At 54.6% G+C, this 21,874-nt stretch overlaps 2 protein-coding genes across 7 annotated transcripts in view; one reads left to right on the top strand and one right to left on the bottom strand.

The window, feature by feature from the left end:
* Positions 1-130: 130 nt before the first annotated feature.
* CC2D1A (coiled-coil and C2 domain containing 1A) lies at positions 131-19,505 on the bottom strand. 6 transcript variants are annotated; one of them, XM_032265869.1, is made up of 30 exons: positions 19,211-19,480; positions 16,174-16,309; positions 13,879-13,994; positions 13,723-13,788; positions 13,017-13,151; positions 12,684-12,918; positions 10,682-10,806; positions 10,291-10,363; positions 10,050-10,121; positions 9,825-9,955; positions 9,665-9,737; positions 8,982-9,115; positions 8,250-8,361; positions 7,996-8,168; positions 5,505-5,627; positions 5,354-5,412; positions 5,151-5,267; positions 3,264-3,337; positions 3,128-3,186; positions 2,980-3,031; positions 2,775-2,874; positions 2,587-2,677; positions 2,134-2,271; positions 1,980-2,044; positions 1,355-1,418; positions 1,137-1,263; positions 826-902; positions 691-738; positions 592-608; positions 131-251 (listed from the first exon to the last, which is right to left on the bottom strand). In XM_032265869.1, the coding sequence occupies exons 1-30, from the start codon at positions 19,268-19,270 to the stop codon at positions 152-154; spliced, it is 2,952 nt and encodes a 983-aa protein (XP_032121760.1). In that variant the 5' UTR covers positions 19,271-19,480; the 3' UTR covers positions 131-151. The 6 variants fall into 6 exon arrangements, with proteins under 6 accessions (XP_032121760.1, XP_032121762.1, XP_032121761.1 ...); XM_032265871.1 differs by having other exon boundaries at positions 1,980-2,041; positions 19,211-19,466; XM_032265870.1 differs by having other exon boundaries at positions 8,250-8,358; positions 19,211-19,466.
* Positions 19,217-21,874, top strand: part of CUNH19orf57 (chromosome unknown C19orf57 homolog) — a 24,097-nt gene continuing 21,439 nt past the window's right edge. Inside the window, 3 exon segments of the mRNA XM_032265876.1 lie at positions 19,217-19,845; positions 19,847-19,994; positions 21,156-21,204. Coding sequence (XP_032121767.1) covers positions 19,283-19,845; positions 19,847-19,994; positions 21,156-21,204 — 760 coding nt within the window. The 5' untranslated portion in view covers positions 19,217-19,282.

Raw genomic sequence — 21,874 nt, 5'->3', positions numbered from 1 at the left:
AGCACACTGCCCCAGCCTGGTTCCCTGACAGGTGCCTCCCCATCCACCTCCAGGGGAACTAGAGGGTGAGTAGGAAGACCTGGCCTGGCCGCCGAGGGTCCAAGCAAGAAACACACAGGACAGAGCTGGGTGAAGTGTGGCCCTGGCTATTTTATTCCATGTGCTGGCCCTGAGGTCCCAGCTGGGCTGGGTCAGCGCCCCAGGGAGACAGTGGGGCCCGGCCAGCCCCAGCGGCTTCTTTGGGGTTGAGGCCGGGGAGGGACAGGAAGTAAAGTGCTTGCAGGGGCCCAGTCCCAGCCACCCTCCCTGCTCTGGGGCAGGCCAGAGAGCGGACACCCCTGGGCTGTGCAAACAGGACTCTCTGGGGCCCACCCAGGCCTGGGTGAGGGGCACACGCTGGCTGGTGGGCATCCTTCCCGACCCCTGAAGCCACGGAGGCTCTGGCTGGGCTGGGGGCCCGGAATAGGGGCGAGTCCAGAGCCGATTGTCCGCTGATTGTCTGCTTGTCTGGTTCGTGGCTGTGTTGGCTCTTCCCGGTGCCGGGGCATGCTGCCCGCTTTCTGGGGGCCGCCTGCCTCATGGGCTTCTCACCTGCGGAGCCGCTGCAGCTGGGGGAGAGGCCACTAGGGTCAGGGGGGTGGCCACGACCACAGTGAGCCCCCAACCACCCCCATCTCCTGAGCCGCTCACCTCACACTCCACCAGATTCCGCCTGTAGAGCGCCTCCTTTGCGGCCTCCTGTGGGGGATGGGCATTCAGCAGGTGGTCCCTGCAGGCCCCAGCCTGCCTGCCACCCAGTGCCCACCCGGCTCTCGCCCAGCTCACCCTGCTGCCGTCATTGCCCAGGCGCCGGGCGGCCTCCGTGTAGAACTGCAGCTGCCGCTCCAGCTGGGCTACATATTCTGAGAATGGTGAAGGGAGTTAGGGTGGGGAGCCCCTCCCCCAGCAAGTGCCCCTCCCCAACCAGGTGTCCATTCCAAGCCCCTCCCCCACCAGGTGCCCATCTTACGCCCCTCCCCTACCAGGTGCCCATCCTACGCCCCTCCCCCACCAGGTGCCCATCCCCAAGCCCCTCTCCTACCAGATATCCTTCTCTAAGCCCCTCCCCCACCAGATGCCCATCTCAGAACCCCTACCCCGTCGGATGCCCATGCCCCCCTGCTCCAGCTGTGCCCTCTGCCACTGGCTGCGTTGCATGATGTCCTGGTACTGCTGGGCCACTTCTGGGGGCACTGGCCGCCGCGCCTGCCTGAGGGCCAGGATCTGGAGGATACAGAGGGGCCTGTGAGGATCCTGCCTGGGCCTGCAGACTCCCCAGTCCTGCCCCACGGAGCCCGGTAGGATGGATACCCACCTTCCGCTCTAGACGCTCTTGATCGAAGGCCAGCACACTGAGGCTATGCATGGGCCTGGTTGATCTAAGGGGTGGAGGAAGGATAGGGGCTGCAGAGATTCCCCCTGCCCAACCCTGTTAATTCAAAAGATGCACTGGGGATATGGTGGGAGGTAGGCAAGACCCACCCTGGTGTTGCTGATCCCAAAACCTAGTGGGGATGATGGCTGCACACCCAGGAAACTATGACGCCTAGTGGTCAGGGAGGGCTTCCTGGAGGAGGTAACAGCCAAGTTGGGATCCAAAGAAGGAATCAGAGGTGGGCAGGGGAGCAGAGAGCAAGGGTATGGGTAGGGGTGCTTAGGGGACTGGAACCCATGGAAGTCCAGAGGCCAGTGAAAGTCCAGAGGCCATGAACCACAGGAGGAGTGGGGAGAGAGAGAAGCCTGGATATATTGACAATGGTCAGATCACAAAAGGTCTTAAAGAGGAGTTTAAACTGGATCCTCTGGGAAAACGGGGGCTAGGAAAGGTTTTGAAGCAGTAGAGGGACATGGTCCAATTTGTGCCTGGTGGGAAACTGTCCATGTGGGACTGAGAAGGGAAGGGGGTGTTCCCTCCAGCATGCCCTGGCCCAGATACCTACCTGTTCCCTGGCTCCCTTGCAGGGGCAGGCACAGGAGGGGCCTTCCCCTTGGGCCCAGCAACCTGCTTCAGAGGAGAGAACCAGTTGTGTGAGTCCTGGGCCTCTGAACCAAGCTTCCCTCCCTAAGGCTGCTGATGGGGGGCAGGGGTCTCACTGTTGGCACAGCTGCTGGCAGGGGGTCAATGACCAGCCACCTCTCTGTCGTCGTCTCCAACTGCTGGGCTGTCAGTGGCTCCCGAATCCGGACCATCACCTCCAGTCGCCCCCCTGTGGGCCGGCGACCATCCAGGACCTGGGGGTGGTAAGGAGAAACTTACCCTGCTTCCTGTTGGAAGCAGGAAGTGACTAGAGGCCCAGGGCCAGGAACAGGGAGAACAAGAATAGTTTCTAAAATATGAGCCCATGGTATGGCTGAGACATCAGCTGATCATAATGGAGTGGGGTGCTGAAAGTATTTAGGGCTGGGCAGTAGGGAGGTCTGAGGCTCTGAGGGGAGGGGCTGGGTCAACAGAGGGGCCCATGGGGGGCTCAAGGCACGCAGTGTGTGAATAATGTTAACGAGTAGCATGGCCATACCGGAGCGTGCAGATGAATGTCCACCTCTCACCTCGAGGATCTCCCGGACCTCACATGCTGTCTCCAGTGCATCCAGCTTCAGCTGGGCTGTCCCCAGCACCCGGTCATTCTTGAACAGCCCCCTGTGTGTATGTGTGTGTAGTGGGGACAGGACGGTTGGTTGAGAGGAGCTCCCCTCGCCTGGAGCCCACCCAGCAGCTATGGCTCTCTCTAGCTCACCCCTTGTGAACCACTTCGAACTTGATGCCTTTGGTCTGGATGGCTCTTCGGAAGCCACGGTGGCTGCGGTTGATGCAGAGTTTGAACTGCTCCTTGAATTCTGCAGAGGGAAGGAGGGAGAGGGGGTTGGGTGGGGTCAGGCCATTGTCTTACGTCCCTTCTGCTGCAAGGGGGTAGGCGTGGGGTGCTTCCAGCCGAGGCTCACCAGGGGAGTCTGTGTTCTTGATCACACTGGTCTTGTCTTTCTGAGCTTCTTCCTATGACCAGAGAAGAGGCAGGAAATCTCAGGGGCCCGGGACTTGGCTTTGGCTTACTGAGGGCTGCAGCCCTCCCCTCCTCAACTCCCCACGTACCACGTTGGGGTAGGGGAAGTCAAATCGAACAAAGACATCCAGATCGCCAGGGGACAGTCCTGTGGGCAAAACAAGGGTCAGAGCTGGGCAGAGAGGGGGTCCCCATGACCCTCACCCCTACCTACAGCCCCCTCACCTGGGGGTGTGGGCAAGCTGATGCCCTTCACGATGAAGAGGAGCATGTCGTTGCTGCTGAGGTCAGGGAAGATCCTTCCAGGCGGGCAGGCAGGCAGGCAGGCGGGCAGGGAAACAGGCACCTCAGTCCCACTGCCCACCTGCCTTCTCTTCCCCCAGTGGCGGCAGGAAACAAACCCTACCCTGGCCTTTGGGGATGTCTCAGCTCCTGGGCTCATTTTAGAATCAGAGTTCTCTGTTCAGGTTGGCAATGGATCACTTTTGGGTCCTTTCTTCAGTCTGTGTATATTTATTTGGTACCTACTATGTCCTAGGTACCCTAGCTGCTGAGTGACATTCCCTTCACTTAATAGTTCTGGAGTCCTACTAACACCAGTCTGTGCCCTAGCTGCTGGGAGATCTTCCCTTCATTTCCCAATATTTCTTGCATTTCTTGAGTACCTACTATGTGCCAGCCAGTAGGTCCTTCATATATATATACATACATACATATATATATATACACACATACACCTGGCTAATTTTTGTATTTTTAGTAGAGATGGGGTTTTACCATATTGGCCAGACTGGTCTCGAATTTCTGACCTCAAAATACTATGCCCGCCTTGGCCTCCCAGCCAGGCCTCACTTAATATATTTTGAGTCCTACAAAAGCATCAGTCAGTGCCCTAGTTGCTGGGGGACCTTCTGTTCATTTCACAGTATTTTTTGAGTACCTACTATGTGCCAGCCAGTACCCTAGCTGCTGGGGATCTAGAAGTAAACAAGAAATACGCCAACCCTGTGCTCAGTCTGGCTGAGTGGACAGATGAGCATAGGTACATAAATAGAGAAACAATAAAAACCTCAGTAGAGAGGGAGGGCGAAGTGTGCTCAGAGGGGACTGATTGGATAGACGGGGGGCTCTCAGAGGGAAGGTGACATTGTAGGTGACTCTAGATGTCGAGGGAGTTGCCACATGGAGACCTGGGGAAGAGGGCGGGGGCAGAGGAAAGAGCTGATGCAGAGGCTTGAGGTAGGAACACACTTGGTTTGTAGGAGGGACCAAAGAGTCCCGTGTGGCCAGAGCTGAGTGAAGCGGGGACAGCAGGCAGAGAGAAGGCGACAGGGAGCCAGGCTATGTGGAGACGGGGGAGGCAGGGTAGGGTGTGGGTTATCCCAGGGGCAGTGAGGAACCACTGGAGGGCCAGTGGCTGCACCTAACCCCGTTTAGAAAGTGGAGAAAATGCCCAGGCGCGGTGGCTCATGCCTGTAATCCCGGCACTTTGGGAGGCCGAGGCGGGTGGATCATGAGGTCAGGAGATGGAGACCATCCTGGTTAACATGGTGAAACCCTGTCTCTACTAAAAATACAAAAGATTAGCCGGGCGTTGTGGCACATGCTTGTAGTCTCAGCTACTCAGGAGGCTGAGGCAGGGGAATTGCTTGAACCCGAGAGGTGAAGGTTGCAATGGGCTGAGATCGCACCACTGCACTCCAGCCTGGTGCCTGGCGACAGAGCAAGACTCTGTCTCAAACAAACAAAAAAAAGTGGAGAAAAGGATCCCTACTCCTGGGGGCACAGGAAGACTTAAGAGTAGCAAGACCAATCCCCACCTAAGCAATAACTCCTCTCTGGTCCACCACGGACTCACCCGGGCCCTGGGACAAGATACACTTTTGCACTCTCCAGATCTTTCTCAAATGTGTCCCTGTGACTGCACCCACGCCACCCTTCACTTGTGCCTCATGCCTGCCCCAGGGCCCTTGCACGTGCTGCGCTCTTATGCCCATCCAAACTTTCCTCCAGGTGTAAATCTTTTGCTGGCTTCCGGGGAGCACAAACCGCACCCCCCACCTCCAAAGGGCCATCGGGGCCACGTGGTGGGGCGTAGATCAGGAGCCTTACTTGATGATGCTGAAGGTCCTTTGCTCAAAGCGGGCGGTGGGCGTGGGGAGCCCCCGGGCGAAGGCTTGCTTCAGAATGTCCATGCTCCGCTTACAGTCCTCCGCCAACTTCTCAAACCTGCCAGTAAGAGGGCCTGCTCATGTCCCTGGCCCTGGAGTGGGTGGCTGGGGGTGCACATGTCTGGCACAGGGCAGGGCACTTACTTGGTGGTTTCAGTGATGTTGCCCAGCTGGGTGAATTGGTTTGAGTGGTTCAGGCACATCTGGGGGAACAGAAAGCAGTGAGGCAAGAGAAGGGAGGAGAGGGGAGGGAGGATCACACCCCTGGGGGATGGGCTGGGGGTCTCCCCCTCACCTCATGCTGCTGCCGTATGAGCTTGGTGAGTTCACCATAGCGCCGGGCGGCCTCCTGAGACAGACCCGGGCCGGGCCGCTGGACCAGGGCAAAGTCATCCTTGTTGACGGGGGCGGGAGGCACCTGGGAAGGACGAGGCTGGTGGCAGGGGAAGGGGGACAAGCAGAACCACCTAGGGCTCTGCAGAAATGTCGTCCTTCCTTGATAGGGGGAACTCCCCAGCCATCGCTCTGTCATCCTTCCCTGGTCTTTCTCTTTTACTGAGATAGAGTCTCACTCTGTTGCCCAGGCTGGAGTGCAGTGGCGTGATCTTGGCTCACGGCAACCTCCGCCTCCCAGGTTCAATCGATTCTCCTGTCTCAGCCTCCCGGGTAGCTGGAAGTACGGGCATGCACCACCACGCCTGGCTAATTTTTGTATTTTTAGTAGAGACATGGTTTCACTATGTTGGCCAGACTGGTCTTGAAAACTCTCGACCTCAAGTGATCCGCCCGCCTCAGCCTCCCTAATTGCTGGGATTATAGGCATGAACGACCACAGCCAGCCCCTGCTCTTTTTTCTTGATCTTTCCATTGTCCCACTTAACAAGAGCATCCTTCAGTCACCCCAGAAATCATGTATGGTGCCAGGTGCGGTGGCTCACGTCTATAATCCCAGCACTGTGGGAGGCCGAGGTGGGTGGATTGCTTGAGCTCCAGAGTTCGAGATATCATGTATGGAGCCCCTACTGTGCACCAGCGATGAAGAAGAGAGACCAAAATCCCTGCCCTCGAGGGGCTGACATTCTCTTTGGGGAGATGGGCAATAATCAGAAGAAATAAGTAAATCATATGAGAGAGTAGAAGGGGACACATGCCACAGGGAGGCACAGAATTGGGAGGAGGAGCAGAGGAATCTGGGCGACAGGGAGGGATTTTAGACAGGCAGTTAGGGTAGGCCTCCTGGAGATGGTGATGTCGGAGCAGAGACCTAATGAGGGGAGAAAGTGAGCCACATAGGTGTCTGTGGGAAAAGCATTCAGGCAGAGGGAACTGCATGTGCAAAGGCCCTGAGGTTGCAGAGTGATTGGTGTTTGAGGCTACTAGACAGCAAGGGGAGAGTGATTGAGGGGTGGGTGAAAGAGACCAGACAGGCTGGGCACAGAGGCACATGCCTGTAATCCTAGCACTTTGGGAGGTCGAGGCAGGTGGATTGACTGAGGTCAGGAGTTCAAGACCAGCCTGGCCAACACAGTGAAATCCCATCTCTACTAAAAATACAAAAATTAGCTGGGTGTGGTGGCATGCATCTGTACTCCCAGCTACTCTGAAGTCTGAGGCAGGAGAATCGCTTGAACCTGGGAGGCAGAGGTGGCAGTGAGCTGAGATTGCGCCATTGCACTCCAGCCTGGGCGATGGAGTAAGACTCTGTCTCAAGACAAAACAAAACAAGAGACCAGGAAAGGGAGGTGATGGGGCAGATGGTGCAGGTCTCTTGGGCTATGATAAAGGACTGTATTTATTTATGTGTTTCTTGTGGTCTCTCAATTAGATATCCGCTCCATGACAGTGGGTCTCACTGTGTTTCCCAGTCTGGTTTTGAACTCCTGGCCTCAAGTGATCCTCCCACCTGAGCCTCCCAAGTAGTTGGGATTACAGGTGTGAGCCACCGTGTCCAGAGTGTGCATCTTGCCTTTTTTGCTCAATGCCATGTCTTCAGTGCCCAGCAAAGACTACATGTCCCAGGCTCCTCTGAGGCTAAACGTAGCCATGTGACTTAGTTTGGGCCAATGAGAGGCAAGCAAAAGTGATGTCACTTCCTTGAACTGGGTGCCCTTTGCTGGGTGCCCAGTTCAAGCTCCACACATTTCCTATAATGGGTATTACTGTAACACATGAGGAATCCTGGCTGTGTTTCTTTGAGGTGGGGGTCACCATCTCCTCTTCCCCAAGGAGAAAAATGATGCTCAGAGAGAAAGGAATGGTCCTGCCCAAAGTGGTGGAATCTAAGTGTCTCCCCAAATCTGATCCCATTCCCTTCCCTAGTAATGGAGCTCCAGCTGGTCACGCTGTGCACCAACAAGAGACTACATATCTCAGGCTCCTCTGCAGCTAAATATGGCCATGTGACTTAGTTTTGGGCAAAGGGATGGAAGCAATAGTCATGTCACTTCCTTTAAAGGGGACTACTATCTCTGCCTCTTTCTCTAATCCTTCCGACAGGATCCACTTGGATCATGTGGACCAGGATGACCCCCCTAGGGTGCACCAAAGCAATAAGATGGAAGGAACTCAGGCCCTGGAGGACCTCCCATTGCAGAGCCCAGGCTGCCCTGAGTGGTACAGGCAAGAAACAATAAATGTCTGTCTCGTTTCAGCCACTGTCTTGGGAGGACCTATTTGTTACACAGCTGGACCCTGACTGATACACTTCAGTTTGCATGGCTGCTAAGGGGCAGGAGCCTGACTGGTGGTGGATGCCCAGGCAGTTCCCACAGGCCCGGAGGGTTCACCTTGGTGATGTCCACAGGCAGCCCATTGCGGGAAGCCTCCAGCATAGGCTCCAGTCCCTTGGCCTGGCGTAGGTGCATCTTGGCGCCCTCCACATCGTTTTTCTGCTTGGCTCGCAGCGCGGCCTGCAGTAACTGCTTCTTGCGGCCCTCTAGGAAGGCCAGCTGCTGCTGGGCTGTGGGCATAGGAGCTGCTACAGGTGCTGCTGAAGCTACAGCCAGGCAACAGACAGCTGGGACAGGGAGGGGGTGCCTACCTCTGGTGGATGTGCCTTTGGGGGGTGCTTTGGCTGCTGGGGCTGATCCCGACTGGGGAGCCCTTGAGGCTGGGGCTTTGGGCTGGGCTGTGGGGGCCACAGGGCTGTTCTGCTGTGGAGGAAGAAACAGAGAGGATGTCAGAGACTACCTAGCACCTGTGATGAGTGCAGTCCCCAAAGATCAGGGTCTGATGCTGACAACAGTGGTCACTTAGTGGGATCCCAGGACTTTGCTTTGGGCCACTCCCCTGCCTCACTCAAAGTCCTTGGCCCCAAACACCTTTTTTTTTTTTTTTTTTTAAGACACAGTCTTGCTCTATTGCCCCGGCTGGAGTGCAGTGGCGTGATCTCGGCTCACTGCAACCTCCGCCTCCCGGTTCAGACAATTCTCACCAAACAAACACCTGTTTTTTTGTTTTTTAAATTGTCTTAGAGACAAGGTCTTGCTCTGTCACCCAGGCTGGAGTACAGTGGCACAACCATGGCTCACTGCAGCCTTGAACTCCTGAGTTCAGGCAATCCTCCCGCCTCAGCCTCCCAAGTAGCAGGGACTACAGATGAGTGCCACCATGCCTGGCTAATTTTTAAAAAACAATTTTGTAGAGACGGGTGTCTCACTATGTGACCCAGGCTGGTCTCAAACTCCTGGCCTCAAGCGATCCTCCCACCCTGGCTTCCCAAAGTGCTGAGACTACAGGTGTGAGCCACTGTACCCGGCCCCAAACCTCACACCTTCTTAGGCACCTCATCCTCTTCATCCTCTGGGCCTTCATCCTGGTTGGCCAGCTTCATGGCAGTCTCCAGGACGCCCACCAGACTCTGCTGGGTGGGCTTGGTGGCCTCCAGGCCCTGGATGGGGGGAAAGCCTGGGCGGCCGGTTGAGGCCTGGTTATTGTGTGGTCAGGATGGAGACCTATGCACGCCATTATGGTGGAGATACAGATTCCTCCCCGACCTACAGAGTCTTGGACCTTTATTTTTTATTTCTTAAATTTTTTTTTTATTTTTAGGGACAGGATCTTGCTCTGTTGCCCAGGCTGGTGTACAGTAGTGGGACTACAGGCATGTACCACCACACCAGGCTAATTTTTAAATTTCGTGTAGCCCCGGGGTCTAGCCATGTTGCCCAAGATGGTCTTGAACTCCTGGCCTCAAGTGATGCTCCCCCCTCAGCATCCCAAAGTGCTGGGATTACAGGTAGGAACCGCTGCGTCCAGCCAGTTTGCCAATTTCTATGGTGCAAACACGTCATGTCCAATGTCAAGCTCCCAATTGATTAACAAGTTTACAAACCCCCTGAATATGCTGCATTCAGCTCCCTGAGCCTGTGCCATGAGGAGTTATAGCATCTGCCCAGGCTCAGAGGCTGGAGGAACAGGAACTGGGGGGCACAGCCTGCCGGGGGCGGGGCCTACCTGGGGGCACAGGCAATTCAGCAACATCCACGGCTCGGCCAGCCTTGTGAGCCCTGATGGCATCTTGGTATTGCTGCAAGGGCCACAGGTGTTAGGTCTTCCCGCGGAAGAGCTCCAGGGCTGCCCCCTTGCCCCACCTCCCCCCGAGTCCCCAGGGCACCTTGACGATGCGCTCGTGCATTCGAGCTTTCCGCTGGTCCCCCTTGCTCTTGGCCTGGGCTGCAGCCACCTGGTACCGCTCCATCCGCTGCTCCAGTGCCTCCAGCAGGGTCCTCGGGGGTGGGGGGACCTCTAGGCCGGACAGGGGAGTAAAGTTAAGAGTCAAGGGACAGGTAGACAGTCTGGCTCCAGCCTGCCCCCCACCCCAGAGGGTCCCCGAACCTACCTGGTGTGGAGGGCGCTGTAGTGGGAGTTGGCGGCTGTGACGGTGGTGACGGTGGATCTGGGGGCAGCTGGTCTGGGGACAGAGAGGTCCAGGCCAATGAGGGGATTGCTTGCTGCACCCCCCAACAAGCTGGTCTGGCCTGAGGGTGGTCCCTGGGCCTGACCAACGGGGTGGCAGCAGCAAGGAGAACTTAATGTATGCCTGAAACCATCCCAGACAGTGGGCATGGCAGGGTCCTCACCAGGTGGAGGGGGCAGGCAGGAGAGGTCCACGGGCTCCCCCCGGCTCAGGGCCTCCAAGACAGCATCAAAGCTCTGAGAAGGAAGATTAGAAGCTGAGGTGCAGTTGCAGGCTGGGACCCCGTGGGGAGCCGCCCGGCCCTGCCATGTCACCGAGGACTTCCAGCCCCCTCCCTTCCCTTTGCACCATCTTGCTTAATCCTCTTCCAACACATGTGCCCATTTCACGGGGGGGGGGTAAACTGAGGCTCCCAGACTTATAGCAAACTATCACTAGGGAGCGACCAAGCTAGGATGCAAATTTGGGTCAGCCTGACCCAGCAAACCAGGTGCTTTCACACGGGGCCATGTCCTGCCCTGTCCCTCCAGTCCTGTTCGTCCGGCTAGACGCACCTTTGCCACGCGGAAGTGTCTGGCGGCAGCAGCGGTATCTCCCTGCTGCTTGGCATGGAGTGCAGCCAGCTTGTACTCACGCTGGCGGCTCTGCAACTGGGCCAGAGGGCCTGGGCTGCAGGGACCTGGAAGAGGGAACAAGGTACAGGAAGCCTCCAGGGCCTGTGCCAAGTTCACCGTGTAAACCATTTATTATTTATTTATTTAATGTAATTATTTTTCCTTTTTTGAGAAGGAGCCTCTCTCTGCCGCCCAGGCTGGAGTGCAATGGCCTGATCTTGGCTCACTGCAACCTTCCGCCTCTTGAGTTCAAGTGATTCTCCTGCCTCAGCCTCCTGAGTAGCCGGGATTCCAGGTGCTCGCTACTATGCCTGGCTGATTTTTGTATTTTTAGTAGAGACGGGGTTTCACCATCTTGGTCAGGCTGGTCTCGAACTCCTGACCTCGTGATCTGCCTGCCTCAGCCTCTCAAAGTGCTGGGATAACAGGCATGAGCCACCGTGCCCGACTCACTTTTTAAATATATCCTGGGACTCACTTTTAGCAGTTGGGAATTTTCAGTCTTCTCTTATTTCCATCCACGTCCCCCACAGAATTTTATGCTAACATGACATAGCTGTGTGTTTGAAAGTCTTTTTTGCCTACCCTATTGTATATTTTTACAACCAAAATACATTTATGCAGTCTGTTTGCAAAATTGCAAAACCCAGTATTCAGTGCTTTTTAAACAGAGTGTTAGTTATAGTTTCAAATAATATGCTCAATATGTTTTCTGGGGAAGTATCTCAAAATTTAAAGTTATACATGCAATTCTTAGTATAAAATAACACAGCACAATCAAGACACCACCCACTGCCTACAAAATCTGGAAACGCCCATAAAATAGCACACAGTATCCTTTTTTCAGACTAACAACTGGACCCATTGCTTTCAACTTAGGCTACTCTCCTGAACATTTGGAGGTCGAAGGGACTCAAGTTTGACATTGTATTGGTTTCATTGCCTGCGATCATAAATCTTTCAGTGTTAAAAACAATGTGTTTTTCTAGGTCAAACTCTTGTTACAATTATTATTAGCATGGAATTGAGCAAAACCTACATCAATTCTTTTTGGAGACAGGGTCTCATTCTGTCGCCCAGGCTGGAGTGCAGTGGTGTGATCACAGCTCACTGCAGCCTCAACCTTCCAGGCTCAAGCGATTCTCCCACCTCAGCCTCCCAAGTAGCTGGGACTACAGGCATGCACCATGATGCCTGGCTAATTTTAAATTTTTTGTAGAGATGTGGTTTCCCTGTGTTGCCCAGACAGATCTCGAACACCTTGGCCTTCCAGAGTGCTGGAATTATAAGTGTGAGCCGCCACACCTGGCTGAGCTTTTTGGTTTTGTTGGTTTGCTTGTTGAGACAGAGTCGCGCTCTGTTGTCCAGGTTGGAGTGCAGTGGCGCAATCTTGGCTCACTGCAACCTCTGCGTCCCCGTTCAAGTGATTGTCCTACCTCAGCAACCTGAGTAGCTGGGACTACCAGCATGCGCAACCACACCCAGCTACTTTTTGAATTTTTAGTAGACACGGGGTTTCACCATGTTGGCCAGGACTGGTCTTGAACTCCTGGCCTCACGTGATCCACCTGCCTCGACCTCTCAAAGTGCTGGGATTACAGGCGTGAGCCACCACGCTGAGCCCCTACTGCGCCTTTTGATAGTTTTTGTATACCAAGAGTAAAATTCTGCCAGAAATGTACCTCTTGCTGACATAATTGGAGCTGATATAATTGGACAGAGTGAGACTCCATCTCAAAAAAAAAAAAAAAAAAAACCAACCCTCTCTGGGTATCTGTGTCCTGCTCGGAAGGTATTCATGAACTCCAGGGGCATGAGGACCCCAGGACTGAAGATGTTAAAGATATCTCACAATCAGGGCACAGCCTGCACCTCTTACAGCAGCCTCCTGCTGCACGGCCCACTCAGATCCCACATCAGCCCGGTCCTGCCCACCACCTACCTGGGGGCATCTGGGGCTGAGCCGAGCCTGGAGATGAGGCTGGGGCAGAGGGAGGAGGTCCCTCCAGGGTGACCCTGGACTCCAGGGCTGACGCGGTTCCAGGAGCCAGCTGGGTGGGTGCAGGGCTGTAGCTAGACGTGGACGCCGGGCCTCTGCCTATGGCCACTGGCGGTGGGATGTCCACTTCATCAATGGCATTGCCCTTCCGGACGGAGGCCAGCAGGTTTTCCAGCGTCTGAGACAAGGTGTGAGTATTGGTTTGGGAGAAGCCAAGAGCTTGGTGTGGGGATCAGGGTGGCAGGGATCCCTGTACCCTGCCCTCTGCCCACTCACTTTAAGTCCCCGGTCATAGCGCCGCATCTTGGCACTGTCTCCGGCTTGCCTGGCGCTTTCAATTGCTGTCCGATAGAGTGCCAGCCTCTCCTGCAAGGTGGCCTCCAGCCCCGGATGGGGAGCCTCAGGCTTCGGCTGTGGGAGGGGCAGGGGCACAGTCTGGGTGATGACCCCACTTGGGATGCCCCCATCAGCCCCTTCTGCCCTAACAGCCACATGCCACCCCTGAACCAGCCTCCCTGCCCCAGTGAGGCAGAAATCATAGTCCCCATTCCCCAGTGGAGGGAATGGGGTTTCAGAAGTGTCCTATTACTGCCTGATGTCAGTCACGTGGCTGTGAAGGATAAGAGTGAGCTGGGCGCGGTGGCTCATGCCTGTAATCCCAGCACTTTAAGAGGTCAAGATGGGTGGATCTCTTGAGGTCAGGACCAGCCTGGCCAACATGGCGAAACCCCATCTCTACCAAAAAATACAAAAATTAGCCAGGTGTGGTGGTGCACAGCTGTAGTCCCAGCTACTCCGGAGGCTGAGGTGGGAGGATCGCTTGAACCTGGGAGGCAGAGGTTGCGGTGAGCTGAGATGGCACCACTGCACTCCAGTCTCCGTGACACAGCAAGACTCCATCTTGTAAAAAAAAGGGTAGGCCTTGAGCCCTGGGCTGTCAGTTCGGTTGTGGTTGAAGGGAGTGGGGCCACCTGAACTGTACCTGGGCCACAGGAGGTGGGGTCTCTGAAGCCTTCTGCTCCTCTCCAAGGACTTCATTTAGCTCCGCCTGCAGGAACACGTGGCCGGGGACAGGACATGAGGGCCTGCTGGATGGGAGCAATGGGCTAAGAGCCCCCACCCTGCCCTCAGTACTCACTAGCAGGTCATCATCAGCCTCTAAGTCGTCCTCGTCGGTCCCCTCCTCCTCATCCTCGTCCGGGTCTCTCATGCACAGGCTGGCCATCTTCTCAATGGCCTCCATTGGCAGGGGACCTGGCAGCAGGGAGATGCCGCAGATGGACCAGGGTCATCCATCAGGAGCCCCCATTTCCCATCCCGGACAAGCTAGGTCATTCCACCTCTCGCCGACTTCCCCATTTCATTTCTTCCTTATTCAGCCTCAGGTCTGGGGCCTGGCTACCTGAATCCAAAACCCAGCTCTGCAGGCCAGGCATGGTGGCTCATGCCTGTAATCCCAGCACTTTGGGAGGCCTAGGTGGAAGGATCACTGGAAGACAGGAGTTCGAGACCAGCCTAGCCAACATGGTGAAACCCAGTCTTTACTAAAAATACAAAAATTAGCCAGGCGTGGTGGCATGTAGTCCCAGCTGCTGGAGACGCTGAGGCAGGAGAATTGCTCGAACCCAGGAGGCAGAGGTTGCAGTGATCTGAGATTGCACCACTGCTGCACTCTAGCTGGGGCAACAGAGTGAGACTTTGTCTCAAAAAAAAAAACAAAAAAAACAAAAAAAAAACACACAACAAGAAAACAACAAACCCAGCTCTGCAACTTTCTTGCTGTGAGACCTTGGGCAAGTCACTTCACTTCTCTGGGCCTCAGTTTCTCTCTCTGTGACAAAGTGATAAAAACAGCTTCTCCTTCATAGGGAAGTTGGAGCACAGAAGGGCACTGGAACCCTTAGAACAGCACATTGCTGGTATCTTGTTATTATTTAAGTTGTATCCTATAAAGTTGCCTGAAAGACTAAATTAGTGGCTATGGGACTGTTGCTCCTAGGGGAAATTTCAGCTTAGGTTCCTGTGAGCCTCCAGTCATAACCTTTTTTTGGAAACAGGATCTTGCTCTGTCACCTGGGCTGGAGTGTGGTGACCCGATCGGGGCTCACTGCAGCCTCAAACTCTTGGCCTTAAGTGATCTTCCTGCCTATACCTCCCAAGTAGTAGGGACTACAGGCATGTGCCACCACACCCAGCTCTGGTCACAACATTTTTTTTTTCTTTTGTTTTTTAAGATGGAGTTTCGCTCTTGTTGCCCAGGCAGGAGTGCAATGGTGCGATCTCGGCTCACCGCAACTTCTGACTCCCAGGTTCAAGCGATTCTTCTGCCTCGGCCTCCCGAGTAGCTGGGATTACAGGCGTGCGCCACCACACGCAGCTAATTTTGTATTTTTAGTAGAGACAGGGTTTCTCCATGTTGGTCAGACTGGTCTCGAACTCCTGACCTTAGATCCACCTGCCTCAGCCTCCCAAAGTGCTGGGATTACAGGTGTGAGCCACCAAGCCCAGCTTGGTCACAACATTTTAATCAACTGATCAATACACAACCTTGCTCTGTATGTTTCTGTTTGAAGACAACTTACTAAATCTATATTGTTAATTCATTAACTTTGAACTCACAGCCAACAGCACAGTAATTCATGCCTGAATGAAGCTTCTCTCTTTTTTTTTTAGAGATGGGATCTTGCTCTGTTGTTCAGGCTGGAGTGCAGTGGCGCAATCTCCACTCGCTGCAACTTCTGCCTCCTGGATTCAAGCAATTCTCCTGCCTCAGCCTCCGGAGTAGCTGGGACTATAGGCGTTCACCACCAAGCCCGGCTAATTTTTGTATTTTTAGTGAAGACAGGGTTTTGCCATGTTGGCCAGGCTGGTCTCGAACTCCTGGCTTCAAGTGATCCCCCCACCTTGGCCTCCCAAAGTGCTGGGATTACAGATGTTCACCACCAAACCTGGCTAACTTTTGTATTTTTAGTAGAGACAGGGTTTCGCCATGTTAGCCAGGCTGACCTCGAACTCCCGGACTCAAGGGATCTGCCTGCCTTGGCCTCACAATGTGCTGGGATTACAGGTGTGAGCCACTGCGCCTGGCTGACATGAGCTTATTACGTGACAGAGGCCCCGGGTGAAATATGGACTCCAGAAGATTAACGCCTATAACATAGTGATTATCCCAATTTTACAGATGGTGAAACTGAGGCCAATGCACGTGATGTGACTCATCAAATCACATGGTCAGTAAGTGGCATGGAGCTGGGGTTCCAACTCTCAGTGTGGGCCCAGAGTTGATCTTGACCCTCTTCTCTAGACCGTGGGCTCCAGGAGAACAGGGGTCCTCTCTGTCATCTTTCCCCCACCTACCCAGTGCCCCCAGTTCTGCGCCTAAGCCACTTGCAGGAGATGAGAAAATGTTCCGAGGGTGTGTTAACCATCTCACCTTTGCCTTTGAGCTTCTCCAGGGCTGGGGGCTGGCCCCCGACCAAGGCCAAGAACTCAGCCTCCAGTTCTTCATCATTAACTCCATCCTCAGGGATCATCAGGCCATCTGGGGAGAGGTCAACCAGCAGGCCCAGCTAGGGGGACAGCAAGGGTTCAGTTAGTCCTTGGGATGGACCCAGCCATGACAGATCCAGAGTCCCTTGGGGAGGAAGGAACCAAGGTCTCCTGGGGAAAGCCGTTTCCCTGTCGAGGGCCAGGAGGCTGGAACGGGCCCAGAACAGGTGTTCCAAGACAGGCCAGGCCCTCTGGCACAGTTCAACCTGGGGCAGAGGGCAAGAGACCCAGCTCCCTGCTCTGAATCCACACTTATGATGTGCTGCTGAGCTAAGTTCAGTGGGAAAAACAGGCCCCTGGGTGCACGCAGTGGCTCATGCCTGTAATCCCAGCACTATGGGAGGCCAGGGGAGGAGGATGGCTTGAGTCTGGGAGTTCCAGACCAGCCTGGGCAATGCAGTGAGCCCCCATCTCTACAAAAAAATTTTTAAAAATTAGCTGGGAGTGGTGGTGTGTGCCTGTGGTCCCAGCTACTCGGAGGCTGAGGCAGGAGGATCATTTGAGCCTGGGGAGGTCAAGGCTGCAGTGAGCCATGACTGTGCTGCTGCACTCGGCCTGAACAAGAGAGTGAGGCCCTATTGAAAGAAAGGAAAGAAAGAAAGAAAGAGGGAGGGAGGGAGGGAGGGAGAGAAGCAGACCCCACACTTTGCCCAAAGCAAAGCTACTCTGTATAGTTGGGCTTTTCTTTCTAGCATCCTCAGCAGAGGGGGCGGTGTGGGAAGGTCCAAGCTTCAAGAGCAATTAGAAGCCCTGATGGCCAGGCACAGTGGCTCACTCCAGTAATCCCAGACTTTGGGAAGCTGAGTCGGGTGGGTCACCTGAGGTCAGGAGTTTGAGACTGGCGTGGCCAACATGACAAAACCCCATCTCTGCTAAAAATACAAAAATTAGCTGGGCATGGTGGCGGGCGTCTGCAATCCCAGCTACTCAGGAAGCTGAGGCAGAAGAATTATTTGAACCTGGGAGGTGGAGGTTGCAGTGAGCTGAGATCACGCTACTGAACTCTAGCCTGGGTGTCAGAGCAAGACTCTGTCTTCCAAAAAAAAAACAAAAAAAAGCAATTAGAAGCCCGGATGGACAGGGCCGGGTGTGGTGGCCTCACGCCTGTAATCTCAGTACTTTGGGAGGCTGAGGTGGGCGGATCACCTGAGGTCAGCAGTTTGAGACCAGCCTGGCAACATGGTGAAACCCCACTTCTGCTAAAAACACAAAAATAAGCCAGTTGTGGCAGCACATGCCTTTAATCCCAGCTACTTGGGAGGCTGAGGCAGGCGAATTGCTTGAACACGGGAAGTGGAGGTTGCAGTGAGCCAAGATTGAGCCACTGCACTCCAGCCTGCGCAGCAAGCAAGACTCCGTCTCAAAAAATAAATAAATAAATAAAAAGAAGGCCTGACGACAATGTAGGAGTTGGAAGTGGGGCCTTTTCCTATCTTGGTTAATGACCAATCATGATGTGATAACACTGTGTTTAACTATATGAAATTGCCTTTCCTGTAGGTAGAAAATGCCCAAATATTGGCAGTTATGTATGGCTCTACCAACTGCTAATAATGATAATAGTAACATTTATTGAATATTATGTGCTAGCGCTTTCCATAAACTATCTCTGTGAATCTTTACAGTTGTCCTGTAATGTAGGGTCTCTTGGAGGTCTCCATTTTTTATTATTTATTTATTTATTTATTTTGGGACGGAGTTTCGCTCTGTCACCCAGGCTGGAATGCAGTGGTGCGATCTCAGCTCACTGCAAACTCCGCCTCCTGAGTTCAAGTGATTCTCCCACCTCAGCCTCCCAAGTAGCTGGGTTTACAGGTGCCCGCCACTACGTCCAGTTAATTTTTGTATTTTTAGTAGAGATGGGGTTTCACCACGTTGGTTGACCAGGCTGGTCTTGAACTCCTGACCTCAGATGATCTGCCTGCTGTGGCCTCCCAAAGTGCTGGGATTACAGGTGTGAGACACCACACCCGGCCTCCATTTTTTATTTTTATTTTAGAGAAAGAGTCTTGTTCTGTCATCCAGGCTGGAGTACAAGTAGTGGGATCACAGCTCACTGTGGTCTTCAGCTCCTGGGCTCAAGCGATTGTCCCTTCTCAGCCTCCCAAGTACCAAGGACTACAGGCAAATGCCACCATGCACAGCTAAATTTTTTTATTTTTTGTTGAGATGTGGGGGGGGGGGTCTCACTTTTGCCCAGGCTGGTCTTGAACTCTGGCCTCAAGTGAGTCTCCTGCCTCCGCCTCTGCTACTGAAGTGCTGGGATTACAGAGGTCTCTATTTTACAGATAAGAAGCTGAGGCTCAGAGCTGTGAAGTCAAGGCTCCAATATGCAGAGGTCAGGAGGGAACTTCAGGTCAGCCAGACTAATAATCTGAACAGCAAGCTATGTCCTGGGCTCCTTCCATCAAAAATGAGAAAAATCAAACTTCCTGGTGCCTGGGGCAGAGGAGTTGGGAAAGGGAGAAGAGGCCCAGCCACAGTGCCATGAGCTTATGGCTGCAGCCCTGGATTTGAGCTTAGCTCTTGCCAAGCTGTTAATCCCTATGACCTTGGGCAGATATCTTCACGTCTCTGAGTCTCAAAGTCCTCATCTGTATAATGGAATAAAGAGTCTGACAGGGCCCGACTGATGCAAAGCTTTGATGTGCCAAGTCCGAGGACTGCCCCTCCCTGACTGGAGCTGCTGCGGCAACAGGTGGCCCCGAACCCGGGGCGGAGCCCCAGAAGCTGGGGAGCCAAGGCCTGTAGGCCACCCTTGTGGGGGAAGGTGGTGGTTGGAGTCTCGCTTGGGACGGGCGGGGTACGGGGCTCACCTGGGGGCGGAGATCGGGCTTCCCCGGGGGGTGGGGCTCTTCCCTGAGCGTCTGTATCGGGGGTGGGGAGGGATCCTCAGGTGGGGCCGTGGGGGGCAGACTCACCTGGCGGGCGGCCGCAGCGCCTCTGCCCGGGGGTCCCGGGGGTCCTTTCCTCTTGTGCATCTTCCAGGCTGGATGCCCGAACCACCGGCCCCCAAGCCCGGCCTTGCTCTGCCTCCTTCCCCCGGCCCTGTCGCCGCGCACGTGCCCTTCCTGAGTCCTGCACCCCTCGTCAGCGCCCCGCGGCCGTCGATCCCGAGCCCTCGCCTCCCTGCTTGGCCGCCGCACTTCCGCCTCGGGCCTCGGGCGCCGCAGCACCGGAGCGCGGCCACTGGACTCGCCGGGTCCAAAGCGCCGAAACTACAACTCCCGGCAGACAGTGCGAGGGCGCGCATGCGCTTGGTGGCGGCGATGCGCAGTGTCGCGGGCTGCGCGATGGCCTTCGTGTTGCGCATGCGCAGGGCGGGGCCTCGCGGAGCGCGGGAAAGAATCAGCGCGCGCGCAGGTGTGAGCGGCGGCGACCTCTGTTTAGTTCACGGCGTTTTGCAGACACCCACGGGCCCCGGCTTCACGTGGGCTCTCGGGCTGTGGGTTCCTCACTTTTCGGTGATCCGCGTAGTGTCAGTGTGGGGCTTGTCACCCGGAGTGGGATCCACAGGGTCCACCCTCGGGCTATGTGATCCTTCAGCTCCCGACTCAGCCTCCGGGTTTCTGTGAGGGCCAGTTTGGCCATTTATGTTTTCCGAAAATGGTAACGCGGATAATTTAAGGCACTTATTGCCAACGGATCCGGGTAGAGCTCGTTTCTGATAAGAACAGAAGGTCCTCAACGACTTCTGTGGCCCAGGTCGGTTTGGGCTTGCCTCGCCCCCAAGGCGGGGAGAAACCAGCCTGTGGTAGCTCTTGCCCCTCCAAGGACCCAGCTGTCCCCTTTAAAAGTGGCGCGATCTTGGCTCACTGCAACCTCTGCCTTCTGGGTCCAAGAGATCTTCGTGCCACAGTCTCCTGAGTGGCTGGGATTATGGGTGTGTGCCACGACGCTTGGCTAATTTTTTTTTTTTTTTTTTTTTTTTGAGACGGAGTGTTGCTCTGTCGCCCAGATTAAAGTGCAGTGGAGTGATCTCGGCTCACTGCCATCTTCACCTCCCGGGTTCAAGCGATTCTCCTGCCTCAGCCTCCCAAGTAGCTGGGATTACAGACATGTGCCACTATGGCCAGCTAATTTGTATACTTTTAGTGGAGACAGGGTTTCACTGTATAGTTCAGGCTGGTCTCGAATCCCTGACCTCAAGTAATCTGCCCACCTCAGCCTCCCGAAGTGCTGAGATTACAGGCCTGAGCCACTTTGCCTAGCCTAAATTTTTTTTTTTTTTTTTCACTCTGTTACCCAGGCTAGAGTGCAATCTCAGCTCACTGCAACCTCCGCCTCCTGGGTTCAAGCAATTCTCCTGCCTCAGCCTCCTGAGTAGCTGGGATTACAGGTATGCACCACCACACCTGGCCTTGTTTTCCACCCGCCTCAGCCTCCCAAAGTGCTGGGATTACAGGCACGAGCTACCGCACCCAGCCTAATTTTTGTATTTTTAGTAGAGATGGGATTTCACCATATTGGCTAGGCTGGTCTCAAAAGGCCCCAGAAGCCCCTGGAATGTCCTCGAGTGTCCTTGGAAGGGCTCCCAGATACCCCAGTCTAGAGGGAGGGGCTTCACACAGACTATTTCATTCCAGGGATCGGAGTCTGGGTCCCGGGGCTTCCCAGGAGGAGCTCCCAGGGGCCATATGCCTTTCAGGTCCTGGGCATAAGATCAGCAGCGTGGAGATTTGAATTCCTAACTGTCCATGGCCCAAAGTGGCTGTGACTCTGTGTCCCAATGGTGGCCATCTGACCCTGGGTTAGCCAAATGGGCTGAAGTGCAGATGGGGGTATCCTCTGCCCTCAGCCAAGGCCACTGGATATAGACAGAGACAGGGACTGCTTATAATGATGAGAGATTTTGCTTGTTTTCAGATTTTTCAAGGGGAAGATAAAATGACTAAGAGGAAGCTGGGGACCTCAGGTATGTTGTTTCTTGATTTCTGCTTCTGCTTTTGGGAAGCTGCAGGCCTTTTTGTTTTGTTTTGTTTTTTTGAGACGGAGTTTCGCTCTTGTTACCCAGGCTGGAGTGCAATGGCTCTATCTCGGCTCACCGCAACCTTCGCCTCCTGGGTTGAGGCAATTCTCCTGCCTCAGCCTTCTGAGTAGCTGGGACTACAGGCATGCGCCACCATGCCCAGCTAATTTTTTTGTAGTTTTAGTAGAGACAGGGTTTCACCATGTTGACCAGGATGGTCTCGATCTCTTGACCTCGTGACCCACCCGCCTTGGCCTCCCAAAGTGCTGGGATTACAGGCTTGAGCCACCGCGCCCGGCCGACTGCAGGCTTGTTTATTGCAAATCTGGCTAACACAGCCGTCCCAAGCACCTTACCTTGTGATCTGCCCACCTCAGCCTTCAAAAGTGCTAGGATTATAGGTGCAAGCCATAGCACCGGGCCAATCCTTGTTTTCTTTTAAGGAGAGGAAATAAATTGAAAAACAATTAACCAGGTGTGGTGGCTCATACCTGTAATCCCAGGACTTTGGGAGGCCAAGGCAGGCGGATCACTTGAAATCAGGAGTTCGAGACAAGTCTGGCCAACATGGTGAAATCCAGTCTCTACTAAAAATACAAAAATTAGCCAGGCGTGG

Source organism: Sapajus apella, unplaced genomic scaffold (assembly GCF_009761245.1).
Source record: "Sapajus apella isolate SASKATOON/1434 unplaced genomic scaffold, GSC_monkey_1.0 scaffold152, whole genome shotgun sequence".
Taxonomy (NCBI): Eukaryota; Metazoa; Chordata; class Mammalia; order Primates; family Cebidae; genus Sapajus; species Sapajus apella.
Note: the sequence above shows the minus strand (reverse complement) of the source record. Positions and strands in the feature narration are given on the sequence as shown.

What these genes read in the sequence shown, in the direction of transcription:
- CC2D1A (XM_032265869.1), bottom strand. Translation starts at nt 19,270, where the DNA reads ATGCACAAGAGGAAAGGACCCCCGGGACCCCCGGGCAGAGGCGCTGCG. An exon ending in CAAAGGCACATCCACCAGAG is followed by an intron (nt 8,169 to 8,249) that starts GTAGGCACCCCC and finishes CTATGCCCACAG; the next exon opens with CCCAGCAGCAGCTGGCCTTC. An exon ending in CAAGAACACAGACTCCCCTG is followed by an intron (nt 2,875 to 2,979) that starts GTGAGCCTCGGC and finishes TTCCCTCTGCAG; the next exon opens with AATTCAAGGAGCAGTTCAAA.